The 18,829-nt window shown below is 43.2% G+C and overlaps 1 protein-coding gene across 1 annotated transcript; it reads right to left on the bottom strand.

Moving 5' to 3' along the window:
* Positions 1-731: 731 nt before the first annotated feature.
* Positions 732-17,709, bottom strand: ptpn9b (protein tyrosine phosphatase non-receptor type 9b). Its single transcript, XM_080759800.1, has 13 exons — positions 17,655-17,709; positions 14,938-15,081; positions 13,378-13,467; positions 12,446-12,570; positions 12,057-12,162; positions 11,158-11,268; positions 9,125-10,086; positions 8,260-8,356; positions 7,018-7,087; positions 6,792-6,870; positions 6,065-6,215; positions 3,917-4,124; positions 732-3,439 (listed from the first exon to the last, which is right to left on the bottom strand). The coding sequence occupies exons 1-13, from the start codon at positions 17,685-17,687 to the stop codon at positions 3,216-3,218; spliced, it is 2,400 nt and encodes a 799-aa protein (XP_080615926.1). The 5' UTR covers positions 17,688-17,709; the 3' UTR covers positions 732-3,215.
* Positions 17,710-18,829: the final 1,120 nt, after the last annotated feature.

Genomic DNA, 18,829 nt, shown 5'->3' with positions numbered 1-18,829 from the left:
ATACAACGAATAACGAATAACAAAAATAACAAAATCGTGACTCGTGAGCTTGTATATTTGCCAGTTTCGCATGAAGTGCCAGGTGGATAAGGACATTGCCAGATTGAAAGTGATTAATAATTAGTAACATATGGTTATGTCAGTACTGGACAGTGACATGCATATTCTAAAGCAGTGGTTTTCAACCAGTGGTCCTTGAGAGGGTTCCAGGTGGTCCCCAGCCTAATGGAGTTAGTAACAAAACCCTTATAGATCTTTAACTCTTACGCTCTTAAGAGTTACATTTTTGTTAATGTTAAGCATTACTCAATTTACAAGAAGTCTACATAATTAGAAATGTAAAATAATTATGTTGATCAACATTCGCCTGTTATCTCTCCTATGGTACCAACATCAATACAGCATGGAATTGTAGACAAAATCTTATCCAACGACAACAAAATATTGTCTCGAGTCCGAGAGGCTAAATCTCATCAAATGTGGCCGAATAAATAATAGCATTTATGAAAAGGGTTGAAAACCACAGTTCTAAAGCAAAAAAGATCAAACAGGAACAGTTCCTCTAGTCTAGACTAAGGTGGCGATTTCCGAGCTCCTGGCTGTGATTTGCAGCTGTGCCTGGTAGCAGTCAAGTTATTGCTCCGGATATTTCTTGATTTCAGTTTAACATAAAAGCATCTATCAGTAAACATCTGCATCCATCAGAGAAGAGACCCCAGCAGTTCACTTCATTCAGTAATACCATTGCTTTAATGGGACAGCCAGGCTGACAGCATGTAAAAGGCCATTATTCAATCACGAGAACTTAAAAGCACAAAAAAGAAACATTAAAAGAACACCAACAACAAACGCACAGAGCATTCTTGGCTGTTTATGAAAACAACGTTCTAGCATGGGGACCAAGAGACTTCTCCCTTCCTGTAGCTATACAGAATCTTTTACAATATTGTCCTGGTGCTCAAAAAAAAAAGGTCTCTGTGAGTGACTATTTTTGCAAGGCTGCGTTGGTAGGTCCATGCTAGTAGGCTGTTGAGGATGTGTGTACATTGAGGAACTTACGGATGAGCGTTTGGCATCGAGGGTTGCAGGTTCCGCAGTCATCATCCATATCTTTCAATCACTCGTCCACCCTGAAAACCCAGGAACATTCAAGACTCTCTGCATAAAACTTGCAATCATTCGCTCTCCAACCACATGTTATTTTTCTTTTTACTCTTTGACACCAAGCTTTCAGGGGTGGGGATGTGAACAGACGTGACAGCCACCAAGTACTACTTGGCACTACTTAACTTTTTCCTTTACCAATTTTTTGTCCTTGGCATTGGGTTTCCATACAGCAAGACGGCTTTGTTACAGAAGGATTTTGCAATAAGCTCCTTAAAAACATCATTACCTTTACCATTGTCCTGGAAATGAACAATTTTTTTATACAAGTCAGTTCTGAAAATACAATGGCAAATAACATTTTCCACCAATTTCATCGTAAACAAAAAAATATATTTTTCACTCCCCATCTGATTTGTTTAGCTTATCAAATGAAAGTTTTTTTTTTCCTTTTAAGCATCGTACCAACATTCATTGATTTCAATACTGTTTAAGTTTTACAAAGACATAAATATAGGATACAATACAGTATACTGTATAAAATACAAAATCAAGTTGATATTTTTTTTCTTTTTTTTAAATGATAAATCACCAGAAGAAAACCCAAAAAACGGATCTTTGACATTAGGCAAACACTAGTAGAATTACCCCCTGAGGTCAAATGATACAAGGATAGCAATGTCTCAAACTGCTTAAGTACCCAGATAGTTCACTGCTCTGACGTCACACCCCAACGTAGTTTACCGCTAAGTCTACGGGCATTTTACAGGTTGGCCTTTGTGACACGCAGTCAATGTGTATTATGGGAGTAGGCTAGTTCGGTTAAAATTGTTATATTGTATCTGAACTGCATGATATTACACCAAGGAAACTTTAAAGGCACAAATATCTGAGGCGGGGTATTGCCTCCGAAAGAATCAAATCATACAACAGTTGTGGTGTCAAATAAGTAAAAAAAAAAAGAAAAAAAATAGGGGAGAAGAAAACAGTAAACACTGCGAAAAAGAAACGTTTCAGGTAAAGGTTTAGGTCTGACCGAGGATGATGAGGCAGTGAATCAGGAAGTTAAGGCCAATTTACACGAGATCATCCATCAGAACACTAACAGTTATGATGTTAGACCTGACCAAACACAGTTTTACTACGATAATGATTTTCTTCTTCCCACGGTTAAGTCAATTATATTAAACAAGGCATTATTTCTTGTTCTTCTTTCAGAGGTTGTTATTATACACAATAATATGTAAAGGTATGTTACAAGAATATACATGGGCTTCAGTCTATAATATTTTAGTAAGGAGTACATCCAAGCATTCAGGGTGAGGACTTTGGCTTTGAACGGTTAGTCTACATATGCACAAATATGTAACACGCATAGAAAACTCACCATAGAAAAAAAAAGATGCACAAGTACACAGAAAGTCAAGGAAAACCAGAAATGGACTAAATGGCTCACGTTAACTACATATCAGTCGTGACCATTTGCTCACACACGACCAAAGAGGGAGGGGGGGGGGGGGGGTAAGAGGGGGGGAGAGAAGAATACATTTTCAAGTTTCACCTTTTCACACCCGCACATATTTGTGAACTTGACCAATCACAGAGCATTTTGTTCGGGGGTAAAGAAAAGCCAGAAGACGTACAAAAACAGGGTAAAACATTGAGGGTGGGTGGGGGTGTGAAGGGTTAAAGTTCAAGTTTGTCATTCATGTGCAAGTCAATATAAAAATGCTACAACTCGTACAACGCTCTTGTCAACAAGACATGTTCAGGGCAGTCCTCTGACGAGAGCGTACAACTTTCTTTTTTTTTTTTTTTTTAAGGGCTTAAGTTGGAAATTGGCAGGACAAGTTTGCTCAATCAACGATGCAACGCATTATCTGATCTCCGCTCCCTGCAGTTTCGTTGTTTATTTTCCTCTCATCACCCCTCCCTCTGTCCAACGCACCTGTCAGTCCGACCGGACGAAGAGCCTTCCGAGAACCTGCCTCACTGCATCAAAGGCCACCTCCTCCATACCTTGGGAGAGTCTCTCCTCACCATGCACCTTTGCCCACTATGGTAGGTCATTTCAGCCATCTCACCGTTTCCCCCTCCGCAGCCCACCTTGCTCACTCGCTGTCGGTCTCCAGGTCAGAGTCCGACCACTGCACAGGGCTCAGTTTGCCGTGGCGCTGGGCGTACTCGATGACTGCCGTGTAGCAGAAGTAGTACTGGTCCCAGGTCTGGATGCTAAAGGCCCGCTGCGTGCGCATCCGCCGCACTGTCTGGCGCACATCCACCGTGCTAATGTCCTCTAGCCGCGACAGGCAGATGTCCAGTGTACAGAAGGTACCTACAGAAGGGAGGGATGGAGGACAAAGTGGGAGGAAGACGAGTGAGGTCACACCGTCACACTCAATCATCTGCATTCACCAAACAACTGCTTCTTTTTTTCTTTTTTTTTCACTACAAATTTGACCAAATAAATCCACTCAAAAACTCAAAATTAACATTGAAAGGTTTCCATGCAATGTAATCAAGATGATATCAGATACTTCACTGTTTTTATGGGTCCCTTTATTTATTTTTTCAAACATCATTCATTATTTCAAAACAACTTTTTCACGAATTAAAAACAAATGTAATACTTTTTCATTCATGAAGTTCATGAAGAAATAAAATTAATATTACCATAAATTAGAAAACAAATGTAGTGAAAATAGCAGACATACAATTTCTCTTTTGAGTCACGGGCTAAAAGGGAACCACTGCACTACGCTACATGTGATTTTGTGGATAACACAATGGTACAATCCTAAATGTGTTTTACCTGTGCGGCCAATGCCTGCACTGCAGTGCACCACCACAGGGGGGCCCCCTGGAGGCCCCGTCCAGCCGGGGCCCAGGCTCATGACCGACGCCTCCTGCCTCTGGAGCACGTGCTCGCGGAAATCTAACATGGCAGACGCACTCTTGGGAACGCCAAAGTCTGGCCAGCCAACGTAGAGGTAGTGGGACACCTCACGCCTCTCGCCAGTCTGAGAGAGAGAGAGAGAGAGAGAGAGACAGAGATAAGAAACGAGTGATGGCCAAACGTTAACCATTAAGAAATTGGTAACACCAACGCAATTTGTAAGGAACGGCTTATGTTAGCATTAGCTCACAATGTTTATCTTTCCCCAGAAACGGAAACATGTGTGCGAAAACAAATCAGATCTGGACCTCGGATGGAACATCATCACGGTGGACAGCTATGGGGTGCCCGCGCACCTTGGATGGATCATAATTTCATATTTTATATAAAGCTTTATCTACGAGATATCTTGTAGTTGGCATATAAGGAATTCATATTATAGTTTTTAAAAAGCACGAAATCTCTACACGCATGCGTTTGTAGTATTTTAACATTACGTCATTTTCCATCAAGCACAAATTAGCCGCCTACTAACACATGCTTTTATCGGCAAGGGGTCCTTCCTCGTTCCAAAATATACGAAGTGCTTGCTTTTACCATGTGTACAGTACTACATCAGTGATCACGACAGTGGCTTTTACCATGTGTACAGTACTACATCAGTGATCACGACAGTGGCTTTTACCATGTGTACAGTACTACATCAGTGATCACGACAGTGGCTTTTACCATGTGTACAGTACTACATCAGTGATCAGGACAGTGGTGAGTGACATTCTTTGTACAAGTACGTATCCATAGCGAATCCCATGTGCACCCCTGCGGTGCAGATCTATAAAATATCATAGTATTTTATTTGTTATTTAAGAGTGGTGCATAAAAATATTTCTGATCTATGTTGTGCATAGACATGACCATATCATATCACACAGAGCATGCAGGCAGAGCTCACCACGGGATTTACATAAACGCTGCTGCCGCCTATCGCAAGGCATTAGTTTACATCATGGTTTTACATTCACCAGCGATGATGAGCAGCGCTTTGTAGGCGAGGAGGGAGGCTTGTTCAGGAACTCCATTATATCATATATGGCTCTGCATCAATGTAATAATTATGCGCTGTGAGCCAACATGAGCCATGATGTCATACGTTTTGCGGATTCACCGTTTTGCCCGTTTACATGAAGGGATAAAACGGCGTTCTCAAAGATTCCCACTCTGGAAGGTGTTTTCACTTTGTTGCGTTTTCATCTCCTGAAAACACCGTTCTCGTCTAAAGGGACACCAGCAAACGATACTTTATTTTGCCGTTTTCTATGAACACCATTCTCGTGTAAAGACCACCTGAGTTGCTGCGCTGAACGTTGAAAAGTTAAATTGAGCCGGCTCAGCGCCGTTCGAGTTGTGACCCAATAGGCACAGAAAAGAGTTAATAATAATAAAAGTTAATCATTTTCTGGCGAGAGAGCATGTAACCCGACTGCCGCTCAAAGTGGCTACTGGCCAATTACAGCGTATCCTTGCACAATCCGTGTAGGCTTTCGAAGCATGCGACCCAGGCTGTGGTGTCATGCCCGAAGAAAGCAGTACCACGGCATGGCCGCGTGGTACCAGTATTTATTTTATGCGCACTCGCAGGTACGGCACGGAAGAAGGATAGCGTCTCTCTTGGGCAGCCCAGTCAATGGAGCTCTTGCCCAAGCTAGGCTGAGCTGCTGAAAGACGGAGGTGAGAAAAATAAATCTCCTCCGATTAGCACCTTTTACCAAGCTACAAAGGCAACTCGTGCATATCAATGGTCCATGTGTGACCTGTTAAGTAGGCTGTAGTCTAGTGGTTGTGTGTTGTTACTGTTTCATGGTCGTTTGAATGAATTAATTTGTCACGAGTTGTCTGCTTTTGTGTGTATGTTGTGAGATTGTGTAAAACTCTCATACTAGGCTATCAGATGTACACACGCACACGGAGGCGAACGTGTGCGTGTACGTACCACAGTCATTAAAATGCAGTGGTACCAAAAAAATAATCACCATTACACCACTGGTCCCAGCGCACGCGTCTCACCTGTGCGTTGTAGAGTTCAAGGTGGGAGAGCTTGAAGTCCTGGAACACCTTGATGTGGGTGTTCCTGATGAGGAAGTACCCGTGCTGCTCCGTCCGGCCCTCCTCCAGGGGCCAGTATTGACCGCACTTCACGCGGCCACGCTCCACCACCCTGGGAACGCACACACAACGGAAAAAGCTAAATAAAATCTCATGACTGACAGTTTAACACTTACACTGCCCAGTGTCAGTTGGGACCAGTAAATAGACCTTGCCCAGCTATTTGTTGCTTCAGAGCCCTTCTCAAGGTTAACACCATGCGCATGACCGGGCATTAGCAAATGACTAACCAAAACTGTTGCGGGACGATCGCCGACCACCCGAGGCATGAACTCTTTTAATCATAAAATAACTGACAGAAAATAGTCGATCTACAAGCTCACAACACGTCGCGCTGTGATGTGTTCTGAGCTTGTAGATCGTATATTTTCAGTGCGCAACACGCTTCCATAGAAGACATGCTGGCTTCTATGGAATAAAAAATTACTGAAATCACCCGTGGCGACTGAGAACTTTAATCCACACACAGCTCAACTCTTTACTTGCTCCGCCAGCAAGCACCACCATGCATCTGTATCTGACATCACATCAACCCTCACAACTTGTGTGCACATGTGACTCTTTGGCATCTCCCGTCGATCGTACAAGATAATTTTCCCAGAAATCAGATGACGGTTTGAAGGTTCACCTGGTGGTCATGACTATAATCAGTACCATCTGCTCCCACACCATGCGCCAGAAGTCACCGAAGGTCTTTGGCAAAGGACCTGAGGAATACAAAGACACCGTCTGACCAGGGTAACAGCGTCACCGACACAGTTCCCACACAACATGGGTCAGAGAAAGACAACCTTAGAAGAAGACTGATTGCAGGGAAAACAGCCAGTGAGTCTGTTATGTTAACAGCAGCTTACCCTGAGTAGCAATGTAGGCGTTACTTCTCTTGTACCCGTCCATGAAACTGGCATTGATGTAGTCTGATGTCTGAAGAGAACACAGCACAAAGGGAAGTGAATTGCTGACGCGTTTGATGTGTTCTACTGCCCTCTATAGGAGTTGTCTGTACACGACCACAATATAAAAACCATTTTGTTTGTACATTTACAATTTTACATCTATAAAAAGTAATATATATACATAGGGTTAATATGGTTTTGTTTTAAAGGGGAACTTTGCCGATCTGTTACTTGAATCCCATCGTTCTTTTTTCTTTTGTATGAAGGACATGTCAAAAACTGACATATCACTTTCCAATTTGTTCTGTGTGCTGCACTCTCACGTCGCTGGAAAATCCCCACCAGCCTACGTGACTCGTCGAAACGTGCAGTTTAAAGTTAAATTGGAAGTGATGACAAAAATAAATGAGTAGACGAAATTGGAACTGGAACACTATAAGATTTTAGCTGACAAATAGTGGTAGTGATGGCTGACATTTTGCACCCCACCATAAAATGAACTTTCTGTTTATTGAAGAGCTGAAGAGACAGCGAGATCCCTGTTACTGAACAAACACTCTATAGAAATGATTACTATCAGAAATAGTCATTTTAACAAAAACTTTTTTGTTTTAACCCTTTAAGTTTTTTTTTTTTACAAAAAATATATCTTTCAACCAAAATACCTTTAAACACCACATTGATTACAGATGATCAGTTGAATCTTGAACCATTGTAAGTCTGAATAGGTAATATTTTTAGGGAATCAATAAGTCGAATTTCCCAGTGAAATGAATATAGAGAAACATTAAAGGAGCATTCAGTGATTTGGGTGATTTGGAAACCCCCGGTCCACCCCAATAACAAATTATGTGCACATGCACACACTCTACAGTGGAACATGCAACAGGCCAACTGCACGTGCACCAAGGCCCGCCCCCACTCGATCATGATTGGAGGAAGGCCCCTCTCATCCTGATTGGATGAAGGCTGGCTAACCCTTGACCCAGGGGTTAGCTGGGGACAGGGAGGAACTCCTTCCTTATATGGTCAGATATTTGAATTAAGTTAAATCACTGAATGTACCTTTAAGAACACTGTTGGGCAGATATTATTTCAACTTACCCTACCCTACTTCATCGTACAAGAGTCTTATCTGCGGGTTGTGTGAATATTGAATTAATATAAAGTATTTTCAAAGAGTCATATCTGAATTATTACCTCATCGTCGTCATCACAAAGCTGGCAGAGTCGCACTCGCGACTGGTCTAGACAAAGGACATCGCTGTACCGGTTCTTAATCTGATTGGACAGCTTCCTGTGAAAAAGCAATGTATAAAAAAACACTTTCAGATGACAGATTTCAAGTTTGGGCAACTCCTGTTTATCTGTCTTGACACAATTTTTACATTGGACGCCTCAGGCCGTCTTAAGGATTCGAACCGAGAGGTACCTTGGACGTCGGTGGACGTCCTAGCGCATCCTCAATGACACGGGGCGAGATAAGAATATTCAGAATTTTTCCTATAATTTTTTTCGCTTGCCGTATGCTAACGCTCTGTGCAATTATTAGCTTGCCGTTGACTCACATGTTAGCGCGGCGGAAAGAATGACTCGTATCTCCTAATCCAGGGCGCTCTCCGAGGTGATGAATGGATCGATATGCTGGCGCTTCATTTCTGCTCCTCATCCGTTTCTCCCGCAAAATATGAACGCTTTTCGGATCATATATCGTATAAATTAAAATGATCGCAATGTGAGGTCAACTTTGTAAAGTCAACTTTTTTAGGAAATTGTTTCCGGTTCATGGCTTTCAGAGTAAAAGCGCTCAAGACAACTCCGGCAACCCAGAGCTCCTATTTTGAAGCACTTCCGGCACTAAAAGTGTTAAGGCCTATTCATACTCCAGGGTTCTAGGTGATAAGGTGACCACCCAAACGGTGGTTAGTAAAAACAGAGAGATGTGTTTGGGGGAGCCGTGGCTAACATCAATGTTGTAGTTTTCCCAAACACCGTGGTGGTCACCTTATCATCTAAAACTGGAGCATGAATTACAAGACCAAGAGAGCATCCTCTCGTCTCTTACTTGGAGTAGTCGAAGGTTCCCGTTGGCGGCTCCTTGCGGATCTCCTCATACTCCTGGTAGATGCCTTTCTTCTTCCTCCTCTTCACGTGCTCCACCAGCTCCTGCACGGTCATGCCTCCCGGCTCGGGCATGTGAACGGACGCCTCCGCGCAGGGGTCCTCGTCCTCGGGACCCCACGACGACGTCGACAGAGGCGGGGACGCCGGCTGATGGGGGTGCCGCGGCAAAGCTTTCTGGGGCAGAGGGGGGACCCCTTCTTCCTCTTCGAGCTCCTCGTCTTCCTCATCCTCCACCAGGCTCTCGTCGTTCTGCGAGCTGCGGGTGGCAGAGTCCACCGGCGCCTCGTCGCCAGGCACGTCCCCTTCGTCTACTTTGGGGTGCTGCGGGGTGTCAGGAGGCGTGTCCGACTGGGGAGGGGGCTGGTGGCCGCGGCCGTTCACATTAGCGTTGGGACCGGCGCCGGCGCCGCCAGCCACGTTGGCTCCGCTCCCTGCCGAGCCGTTCCAGTGTTGGTGGTTCCCCTGCGGCCTGTTGGGAGACGAATGCGGGCTGTGCTGCTGGTTCTGGCCCTGGGCTCGAGTCCTACCCTCCACCACTCCACCACAGTGGTTGTGTGGGTTAGCGTTGCTATCGTTATAGCAGTTGGAATTAACAATAGCCACGGCCTCCTCCGGCGTATACGTTCTGTTCCTGGACACGTATCCGTGCGTGTTGTACGACAGCGTAGCGCCCGCGCTATTGTTGCTGCACTCCAGGCTGTAGGAGCGCAGCAGGCTGCCCACGCAGTCGTGCACGTCGTGTGCCGGCGTGTCACCGCCGTCACCCGAGGCGGGGTGCGTGTGTGCGTTCACGCACGACTGGATCCAGGCCACGTGGTTGTACTGGGACGACCCGCCCAGGTGCTCGGGGAGAGAGGAGACCGGGATGTGATTGGCCAACTCATGGGCTTTCACAGTGCACACCTGCAGGAAGACATAAGAAAACAATAAAATAAAATAAAAACAATAAGAAAAAATAATATCTAGATATTTCATGACTTATAACTTCAACTTAGACCAGGTATAAAGCAGTGGTGAAATAATTTTCTGCAGGCTTCATATGAAATCCAATTTACATTAAATAAAAGAAGAGTAAAACATTCTGAAGGAAAATTATTTTTTTAATATACATAAAGTGACAGTGTATTCTGTAGTCTCTTGTTTCTTTGTTGATGCTGATTCGTTTTAAGTGGGTGCACTAAACAAAATGTTGTATGTTCAATAGAGTGACAATAAACATCTTATCTTGTGCACCATATGCTAAACAAATGTACATAAAATGTATGAGAAAGCATGTACATTCAGATCTATCTGATATCGAGTACATCAGAGTGACAGATCAAAAGTAGCAGGGCAAAAATAGCATTTAAAGACCGACATCGCCATCTAGTGGCTGCATTTATGTCTGCTGTCGGGTGGAAACTTTGTATGTAACCTTGCGTCACCAGGCTTTCCACCTGGTCTGCCTGGTCTGTGTTACTGAATTGCCGTGCGATCTGGTCAGGAGCGAATAATATCTTACGTCATGTTGTAGTCATTGTTTTGTAGTCAATGACAGTACGTTTCGCTGATTTCTAAAATACAAAATATATGTAAATGTGAGTATGCTTTCCAGAGACTATTTAGCGTCTGTAAACTTTTGTTATCCCACTGGGAAATTCTATTCTCATCGCAGGCTGCGAGAGAGCGAGTCACGCTTTTATTGGGAAGGTATTATTCTTCCGGTTTGAGGGAAAGAAGCTCTGGTTTGAGGGTTCCAGCCTGATGACTACAATATGACTTAGATATCATCCGCTCCCGACCGGATCGTAAAAGGAATGCTGTCCAGGCTACCTTGTATGTCCAAAATGGTTACTTTTCAGGAAGTGTTCCAATTGATTCAATGTAGTTATTTAGTCTCAACTCTCAAGGTCTCGTATATTCTTTTCATTACATTTTTATAAAAACACAAAAACATTTGTCAGATAATGTGCAGCACACATGAGACATACGTACCCTTTCTCTCAGCTTCTCACGGACAAAGAGGCGAAGAACAGCAAACGGTGCTCGGAACCAGAGAGGTGAGGACACGATGAAGACACATTTTAGACGAGCTGGGAATGCTCCCTGATGAGAAACAAGAGATATGAGACATTGACCCGGGAGAATGACACCCATATTTAATGTGTGCATGTCCTACCTGCTTGAACCCCATCATTCCTTGCAAAAATAGCAGATCTACAGGCTCACAACAATGCGTCGCAAGCCTGTAGATTGGCTATTTTTGGCAAAGATATTTTAGTGTAGAGCCAAAGCAGAATTGTGATAAAAGGATGTGATGAGACATCCGTTTAATTTAATAGGGATCCCTAGAGAAATGCCATGCTTCCAGCATGCAAGATGATTGAGTCTCCCGAACCATCTTGGCACGAAATATGTATACACAACACGAAAAGGGGAGGAGTTTGAGCTGTGACATGCCCCAACAATACCCTCTCTTTGGTAGGGCACAATGGTCTGATTCAAAGTCCTTTGTCAATGCAGCCAGATCAAAGACAGTTCTTATTAAACATCAAACTGTATTTGGTAAAATAAATGTAGAATTTCAATGTGGAACCCTGAATTTGATGAAAAATCACACTCACAATCACACAAGTGAGGGACACTCTTATCATACATCATCACAATCACAATTGGCGTTCTCACTTTTTATCCTCAAATTCGTGGTACACACAGACACAGAAAGCTGGCTAGAGGCCCTCAAAAACAGTAGGGAACTTGCTCTGTGATTTTCACAGATGTGGTGTGTGAAAAACACAGACGAGGTATGTGTAATATCACTGGGTTTGTCTGTATTACAAAAAATGACCAACCCTTCCCTGGAGAAACAGGGAGAGGGGTTTTGTTAAATGCACCTTGAGCAGGTTGAGGATCTTAACACAGAGATCATAGTCGAAGTTTCCGTAGCTGGAGTTGGTCATGTCGTAGATAAATATGAGGCCGTCTTTCTGAGTTTGCAAACTGTTAGAGATGAAAGAGACAGAGTTATCCAAACGGAGGAACAGTGGTAGAAAAAGATGATGCAATCATTCATATTACCCAGGGTTCTTAAAACGTTGTTCATCCTGGCACTAAAACATTAGTAATGGAAACACTATAACAGGAAAAAGGACATTTTTCTTTCTATACATATGTAACATTTATGACTGCCCAACTACATTTCTGAGAAACTGCATCAACAGCAACATCGACGCAAAATGACGCTAAAAAAGAGACCGGGGGAAGAGAAGAAAAGGGTGCATACCACTCTATGGCTTTGTCCAGCTGATAGATGATGGCTTGTAGCACGGCCTTATGGGTAGTGATGTCTGGCCGATGGAGACAAGCCGTAAAGAGAGCTAAAGCTGCACCTTTTGCATCACGGCCAGGCTGGAAAGACACGCTATATTACATTACTTGGACCAAGACAAATTCCTCCACTGTGCAATTTACTCAATGTGATTCTGGATTGGAATATGGAAAACGTCAAGAGTCCATCATGAGCATACATAATAATCTCAACACAGAACAAAATACAAGGAAACACCATCCTAGTTTGAGGATGGTACATGGAACAGGCACATTCGGGCAACTAGTACTACGCTCTTTTTTCCCCCTGGGTTCCAGACAGACACTACTGAAATATCCTGTCACCAGAGACATTTCCAAGTATCTTCACTTCAGCCTAAATCATCACTGTGGATGTGGATAACTGATGGGTGTGATTGCAATATAAAGGTGACAAATAAATGTTTACATTTTGAGTTGGGATCATTAGCACCCATGACAGCCATCTAACCAGCAAAAGATATCACATCGCTCTTCCTCTTTATTTGGAGGAACCACACAGACTGATTAGGACACACAGACCTGGTGGTTAGTGAAAATGTAATAAAAGCCATGTTCTTGTGATGGGCTTGTAACGCCAGCTGTACGGATTCCACTGCTGTGTCTCAAAAAGTTGTGAACACATCAATTGTGCTGCTATTAATCACTAACGTTTAGTGCCCTCAAACTAGACTTGTGTCGAATCTATAGAGGAAAGGTGGCTAGTCTCACCAAAAGTTAAAAGATAATAATTAAAGAGAGAGTGAGAGCGAGAGAGAGCGAGAGCGAGAGACAGAGACAGACAGAAATCATACAAATACAAGCATGCACAATATTAATTTATAAACCATGTTTAACTGCATCACTCACCAGGACTGTGAATTTGCCACTCAATAGCTCCGATCGCAGAGGCTCCTCATCAGGGTTAATGTTGAAGATGCCCTCTTTGATTCTTGTTTTCTGATTCGAGAAATGACAGCAATAGGAGAGAACGATTTAGTCTGCAGTTAAACCTGCCTGGCTGTGTCACTGTGGCATTCACCTTACAACGCTCAAAACCCAAAGGAGTAGACAGTTTTAACACAGTTGTAGCAGAGACACAATATCAGTCAATACTAAAAATGAATGTTTCATCCTTTGAATTCATGTCATTGACAGTTGACACTGTCTGAAACAAATGTGTCTATGGAAGTGTTGGTAATCAACCCCAACAAAATCACCCCAACTACTCTTTTTTTGTTATTCACCAGCAGTGAAAGAGCAGCTTATAAAGTCTTGCTTTACCACTTACATCTGTTCTTTAACCCCTTTTGGTGTCATTGAAAAATAGCAGATCTACAAGCTCATAGGTCTGCTATTTTTGAAAAATCGCGATCTTTGAACTTAGCACGAACGTTTTTAACTAAAATCTTTGCTTCTGGGGGGGTCCCTGGAACTACATATTTTCAGATGGGGGTCTGCGGCCAATTAAATGAAATAGTTTGAGAACCACTTAAGTTTTTCAGAAAACTGTCAGGATTTAGAAGACATTTGTAGAATCGTTCCCAGGTCTAAATGGGTTATGCCAGATTCAAAGCAGTCGTACTGACGTTCGCACAACGTACAATAAGTGATTTTCTGAGCAACGCTTAGCACATTAGTCAAGTCAGATTAAGCGGTCGACTTCCGGCTGATGGATATCAAAATAAGAGCATTGTGTGAAATCAAAATGAAATTCTAATAGAATTCGAAATAACAGCAACGATGACAGGAAACACAGAGAGTGTGGGTGAATGACGTGCAGCAATGGTCCAACTGATAGGAATCAAACAGAGGACTTGCTGTGAGGCATTAAGAGTCTAATACCACATGGGTTCTAATTATTAGAGCCCATGTGGTATAGTATACGATCTAACCACATGACTATCGGGTCGCCCAATTCTAGAGGAAATAAAAGTCCATATCATCCCTGGGAACTAATACTGCACTCGGAGTGTAAGCCATTATGAGAAGAAAAAAAACCCCGACAAAATAATTCACATGGTAGTCATTGGATAATTGAAAGGAAGCGTGTGCTTTGGCTTCGAGGGCTGTCACCCGTCACAGGTGTCAGTGCTGTCACCCGTCACAGGTGTCAGTGCTGTCACCCGTCACAGGTGTCAGTGCTGTCAATTCAATTCAATTCAAAGGGCTTTATTGGCATGAGAAAACATACGTTTACATTGCCAAAGCAGAAAGAACAATACAGCAATACAATAAAAAAAATAAAAAATAAAGTACTTTGAAGGTCAGAATCTTCAATAGATCAACTTCTATGTACCAAGATCACTCGATGCAGGTATAGTGCAGGAATATACAGTACACAATGATTAGTCTTTAGGGTGGTTGTGTTCCATTTCATATCTGTCACCCATTTGATGCTGTCACCCGTCACAGGTGTCAGTGCCATACCTTGTATGCCTCGAACAGATCGATGGCCCTTGAGACGTCAAACTTGCGGGCCATGAGGAACTTGACGGCCGTGGGTTGGGAGACGAGAGCAGCACTGTGGGGCTGCTCTCTACTACGCACCTCATTCAGGAACTCCTCCACTGCCTGGAAGGGACAGACGAGGAAGCATAAGGTGGAGAATAGAGACAAGGGGTGAAAATAATAAAAGAGCAAAGCAACAAAAAAAAGAAGAAAAGGTTGTCAGAAGAAGGCAGAATGAGAGAGAAGCCGGCAAAAGGAGGCACATCAATGTGAGATGAGAGAGCAGGGCAATGAGAGACAGGAGATGGGGAGGATAATTGAGTTAATTGGAAGACTACATAGATGTCAAGCCTGGTAGTCCACTCCTAGCCATGGTTGAAATATAGTGAGACAAGGCTGTGTACAAGCCATGTTCATTGTACTAGGCTGCGCCGCTGCAAGGCAGCAGTAGGATCATAATCCAAAACATACATTTTATTTGGGCAACTTGTCTTGAAGGGTGCATCATTTTTGTCCAGTATATAAACTTATTAAACTACTAGTGTTGACTCAACAAAAAGCCTTTTGATGAGCCACATGGAATACCCATAAATGTATCTATAGAAAAGAGTGAGTGTAAATAAATGTGGCCAGTATATCCCAATGAAAAGTATGACCCGACATATTTGACACAAGTAGTGTACAATACATCTTGTCTAATGTTTATGTTTCACTTCTGCCAGAATGCCAGATAGGTAATCGATGCAGCAGATGGGTATAAACATTCAACCATTTCAACCCCAGATACTGTCAACATTGGATAAATGGATACTAGAGTATTCAACATATTCTTTTGGCCAAGTATGGCATATCATACTAGTAGAATTAGTATAATATGATCTAATGATGATTTAGTATTAGTCAAAATAGTAATGATGTTAATACTGATAATTGCCATTATTATAATGTCTAATATGGTAAATGCCAAATGGTTATGTAGTGCAAATTTATTTGGGGATCTCTATGGTGACAGGGGTGGGGGGATGGGTGTGATATTGATTTTTTGTCTTTGGTTTATGCATTCTGAACCTGGCAATTTTTCTGCTCAGATCAATCATTGGCATTGCAGAATCTTTCATTATTGAAACTATTTCTAGTAACCAAAATCATGTTTTGTTGTAAGGAGGATAGGCACTTATAAGCTTTCAGCTTCAGTCTAATCCTTTTGATCACCAAACAACGAACAACGATGTAACAGTTTATTTATGTTGATGTGTATAATTGTGTTGGTGCTGTTGTTGTGAAGATGATCAAGTAACTAAACTAAACTTAAGAGTTGGATAAGGTTCATGAACTCACACAGTCACTGTATTCAACACATAAGTAGTAGACCCAGGCAACAATTCACCATGTATGACATGTGTACATGGTTACTATATTACTTTATACTGAATAGAACTTTTCTGGAAGTCAGTTACTTGATAACCACTGCATGGAAAATGGGTCCTGGTTGATGTGATGCAATGAACACAAGTTACACAACAAAAGATTTCACGTGTGGACAATATAGGCATTAAGGCTAATCTAATCTAATGTGATGACTGATTGAGGGGGAAAGCGAACAGGAAAACAGTGTACAGCCCAAATCTCATGCAGCCAACTAGCCTAATTCAGTTAGCTGTGATTATTCCTGGTGAATGACTACTTCAAGGAAATAATGAAGGTGTCATCAGAAGCTCTGCATGACTTTCAGTGTTTGCTATCAATGTCAGGCCCATCCCTTTTACTGGAGAGTCATGACAACAACAATGCTAGGAACTGAGGGTCCAGTTCTGTGAACTGTCTGCCGTAAATTTGACAGCCAGGAGGATATTCTCTGAACGCTAGCATTAGCATTATCAGAGAGTCAGTAAACGCAACCGCATTTCCAAACCAACACATCGTCATTCTAAATTACGTGCCACCTTTTATAAAGTACTTCGCGCCGTGGGCGATCGTCGAAACATAAAACCACATTCACAACAACAGCACAGTAACTCCTGCCAACCAGAGCTTAGCAGCCACTCCACTCACTCAAGCCAACAATAGCTAACTAGTGCTATAGTATAGCTGATAGCTATGGTTACATGTGGTAGCTAGTTAGCCTAACGTCAGTGTGTGTGTGCATGTATGCGTGTGTGTGTGTGTGTGTGTGTGTGTGTGTGTGTGTGTGTAAACGTCACGTTACTTTCCACAGTCAGTCGCCTAAACCTTGGGTTAACAGTTAAATGGGTGGCGTTGGGTTGCCTTGCCGTGCATACATAGATTACAATATATTTTGCATTGGCTGGTTATCTACCCAGCCACAACCGGTAAAATGCCTAGCGTTGCTGGCTGGCATTGTAGCTCATTAGCAGCAAACGCCATCATGCTAAAAGCCCACCTCTCCAGTGCTAACTGCTGTCAGTCAATACACGGGGAGACGGGAGGGTAGCTGGAGGGCCACAACTGTTTACTAGGCTGTACCCCCCACCCACACACACACACACACACACACACACACACACACACACACCTGAACAACAACCGTAGTACCATAGTATACATTACGTAGGCCTATATATAAAACTTTAATCACACTCGAGATAACGGACAATGGACCAGTGCACACACACACAATCCAGATTTTGTCGAGAAGAAGGGCAAGGAAATAAAATGTGTTATAAGGCTCGCCTTACCAGCTCCTCCTGAGGTGTCAGGGCTTCCGCCATCTTGAAGCCTCCGCAACGTCGCAACGGGCGCGCCCACAAGCCGCTCACTCACGCCCTACTCCAGGCCCCGCCTCCGACCCCGCCCATACCCCCGCCCTATAATAATAATTATTATTATTACTAGAATTTCGCCCGCCTTCGGCGGGCTCATCCCAGTGTCGTTGCAGCGCAATATGGGAAGAAGGAAATTGCAGAAGTTGACAGACTCCACTTCATGTTTCAGCTGTGTTTTTAAACTCAGTAGTGTGCACACAGCGCACACTCGCAATTGCAGCTGGAGGGCGACGCGACACACACACACGCCCACACACACACACACACACACACACACACACACACACACACACACAGAGCGATGTGTGGATAAATCAGAGATTTGGGAAATGTGTTCTGAATGGGCCTGAATATATGTGTGTAGTGTCCTTTTGTGCACTTAAACCTCTCCAGCTGATCCAAAATGCCGCAGCTCGCTTGGTCTTCAACCAGCCAAAATTCTCACATGTCTCCCCCCTGCTCCGTTCCCTCCACTGGCTCCCGGTCGCTGCCCGCACAGAATACAAAACTCTGATGCTGGCATTCAAAGCAACCAAAGGTATGGCTCCCCCATATCTTGCAAGTATGATCGAACCCTACAAACCCTCCCGCTCACTCAGATCAGCCAACGCAGGGAAGCTGGAAGTACCCTCACTAAAAACGCCGGGACAACACTCCACACGTCCCAAACTCTTCTCCCTTCTGGCTCCAAAACTGTGGAATGCACTTCCCATTGCAGTCAGAACTGCAGCATCACTCCCAATCTTCCGCCGTAGTCTGAAAACCCACCTTTTCAGACTCCATCATGGCCCATAGCACTTACCCCACCCCCTTAGATAGCAATTCTGTAGACTTAGATAGCATTTGATACAGTCTTATAGCATGTTATGTAGACAGCATAAGTGCATTGTATGTGCTATTGTCATAGCACGTCATAGTACATATGTATAGCATAGTAGTATAGATGTATAGCTTATATGTATAGTTTCATTATAGATATTCCACTGTTACTTTCTTAGCTTACGCATGTTTCATGATAAATGTTTTTATGTGATGTATACCCATGCTTTTTTGTTCTTGCTTAATGTAAGTCGCTCTGGATTAAGAGC

Source organism: Protomyctophum bolini (genome assembly GCF_963924005.1).
Source record: "Protomyctophum bolini genome assembly, chromosome: 3".
Classification (NCBI taxonomy): Eukaryota; Metazoa; Chordata; class Actinopteri; order Myctophiformes; family Myctophidae; genus Protomyctophum; species Protomyctophum bolini.
This window is presented reverse-complemented; position numbering and strand designations above follow the sequence as displayed.

Excerpts from the sequence above, each read along its gene's own strand:
- ptpn9b (XM_080759800.1), bottom strand. The coding sequence starts at position 17,687 with ATGGCGGAAGCCCTGACACCTCAGGAGGAGCTG. Across the intron at positions 13,468-14,937 it reads ATCTGTTCGAGGCATACAAG|AAAACAAGAATCAAAGAGGG; the intron begins GTATGGCACTGA and ends TTCTCGAATCAG. Across the intron at positions 12,163-12,445 it reads CTGGACAAAGCCATAGAGTG|TTTGCAAACTCAGAAAGACG; the intron begins GTATGCACCCTT and ends CATCTCTAACAG.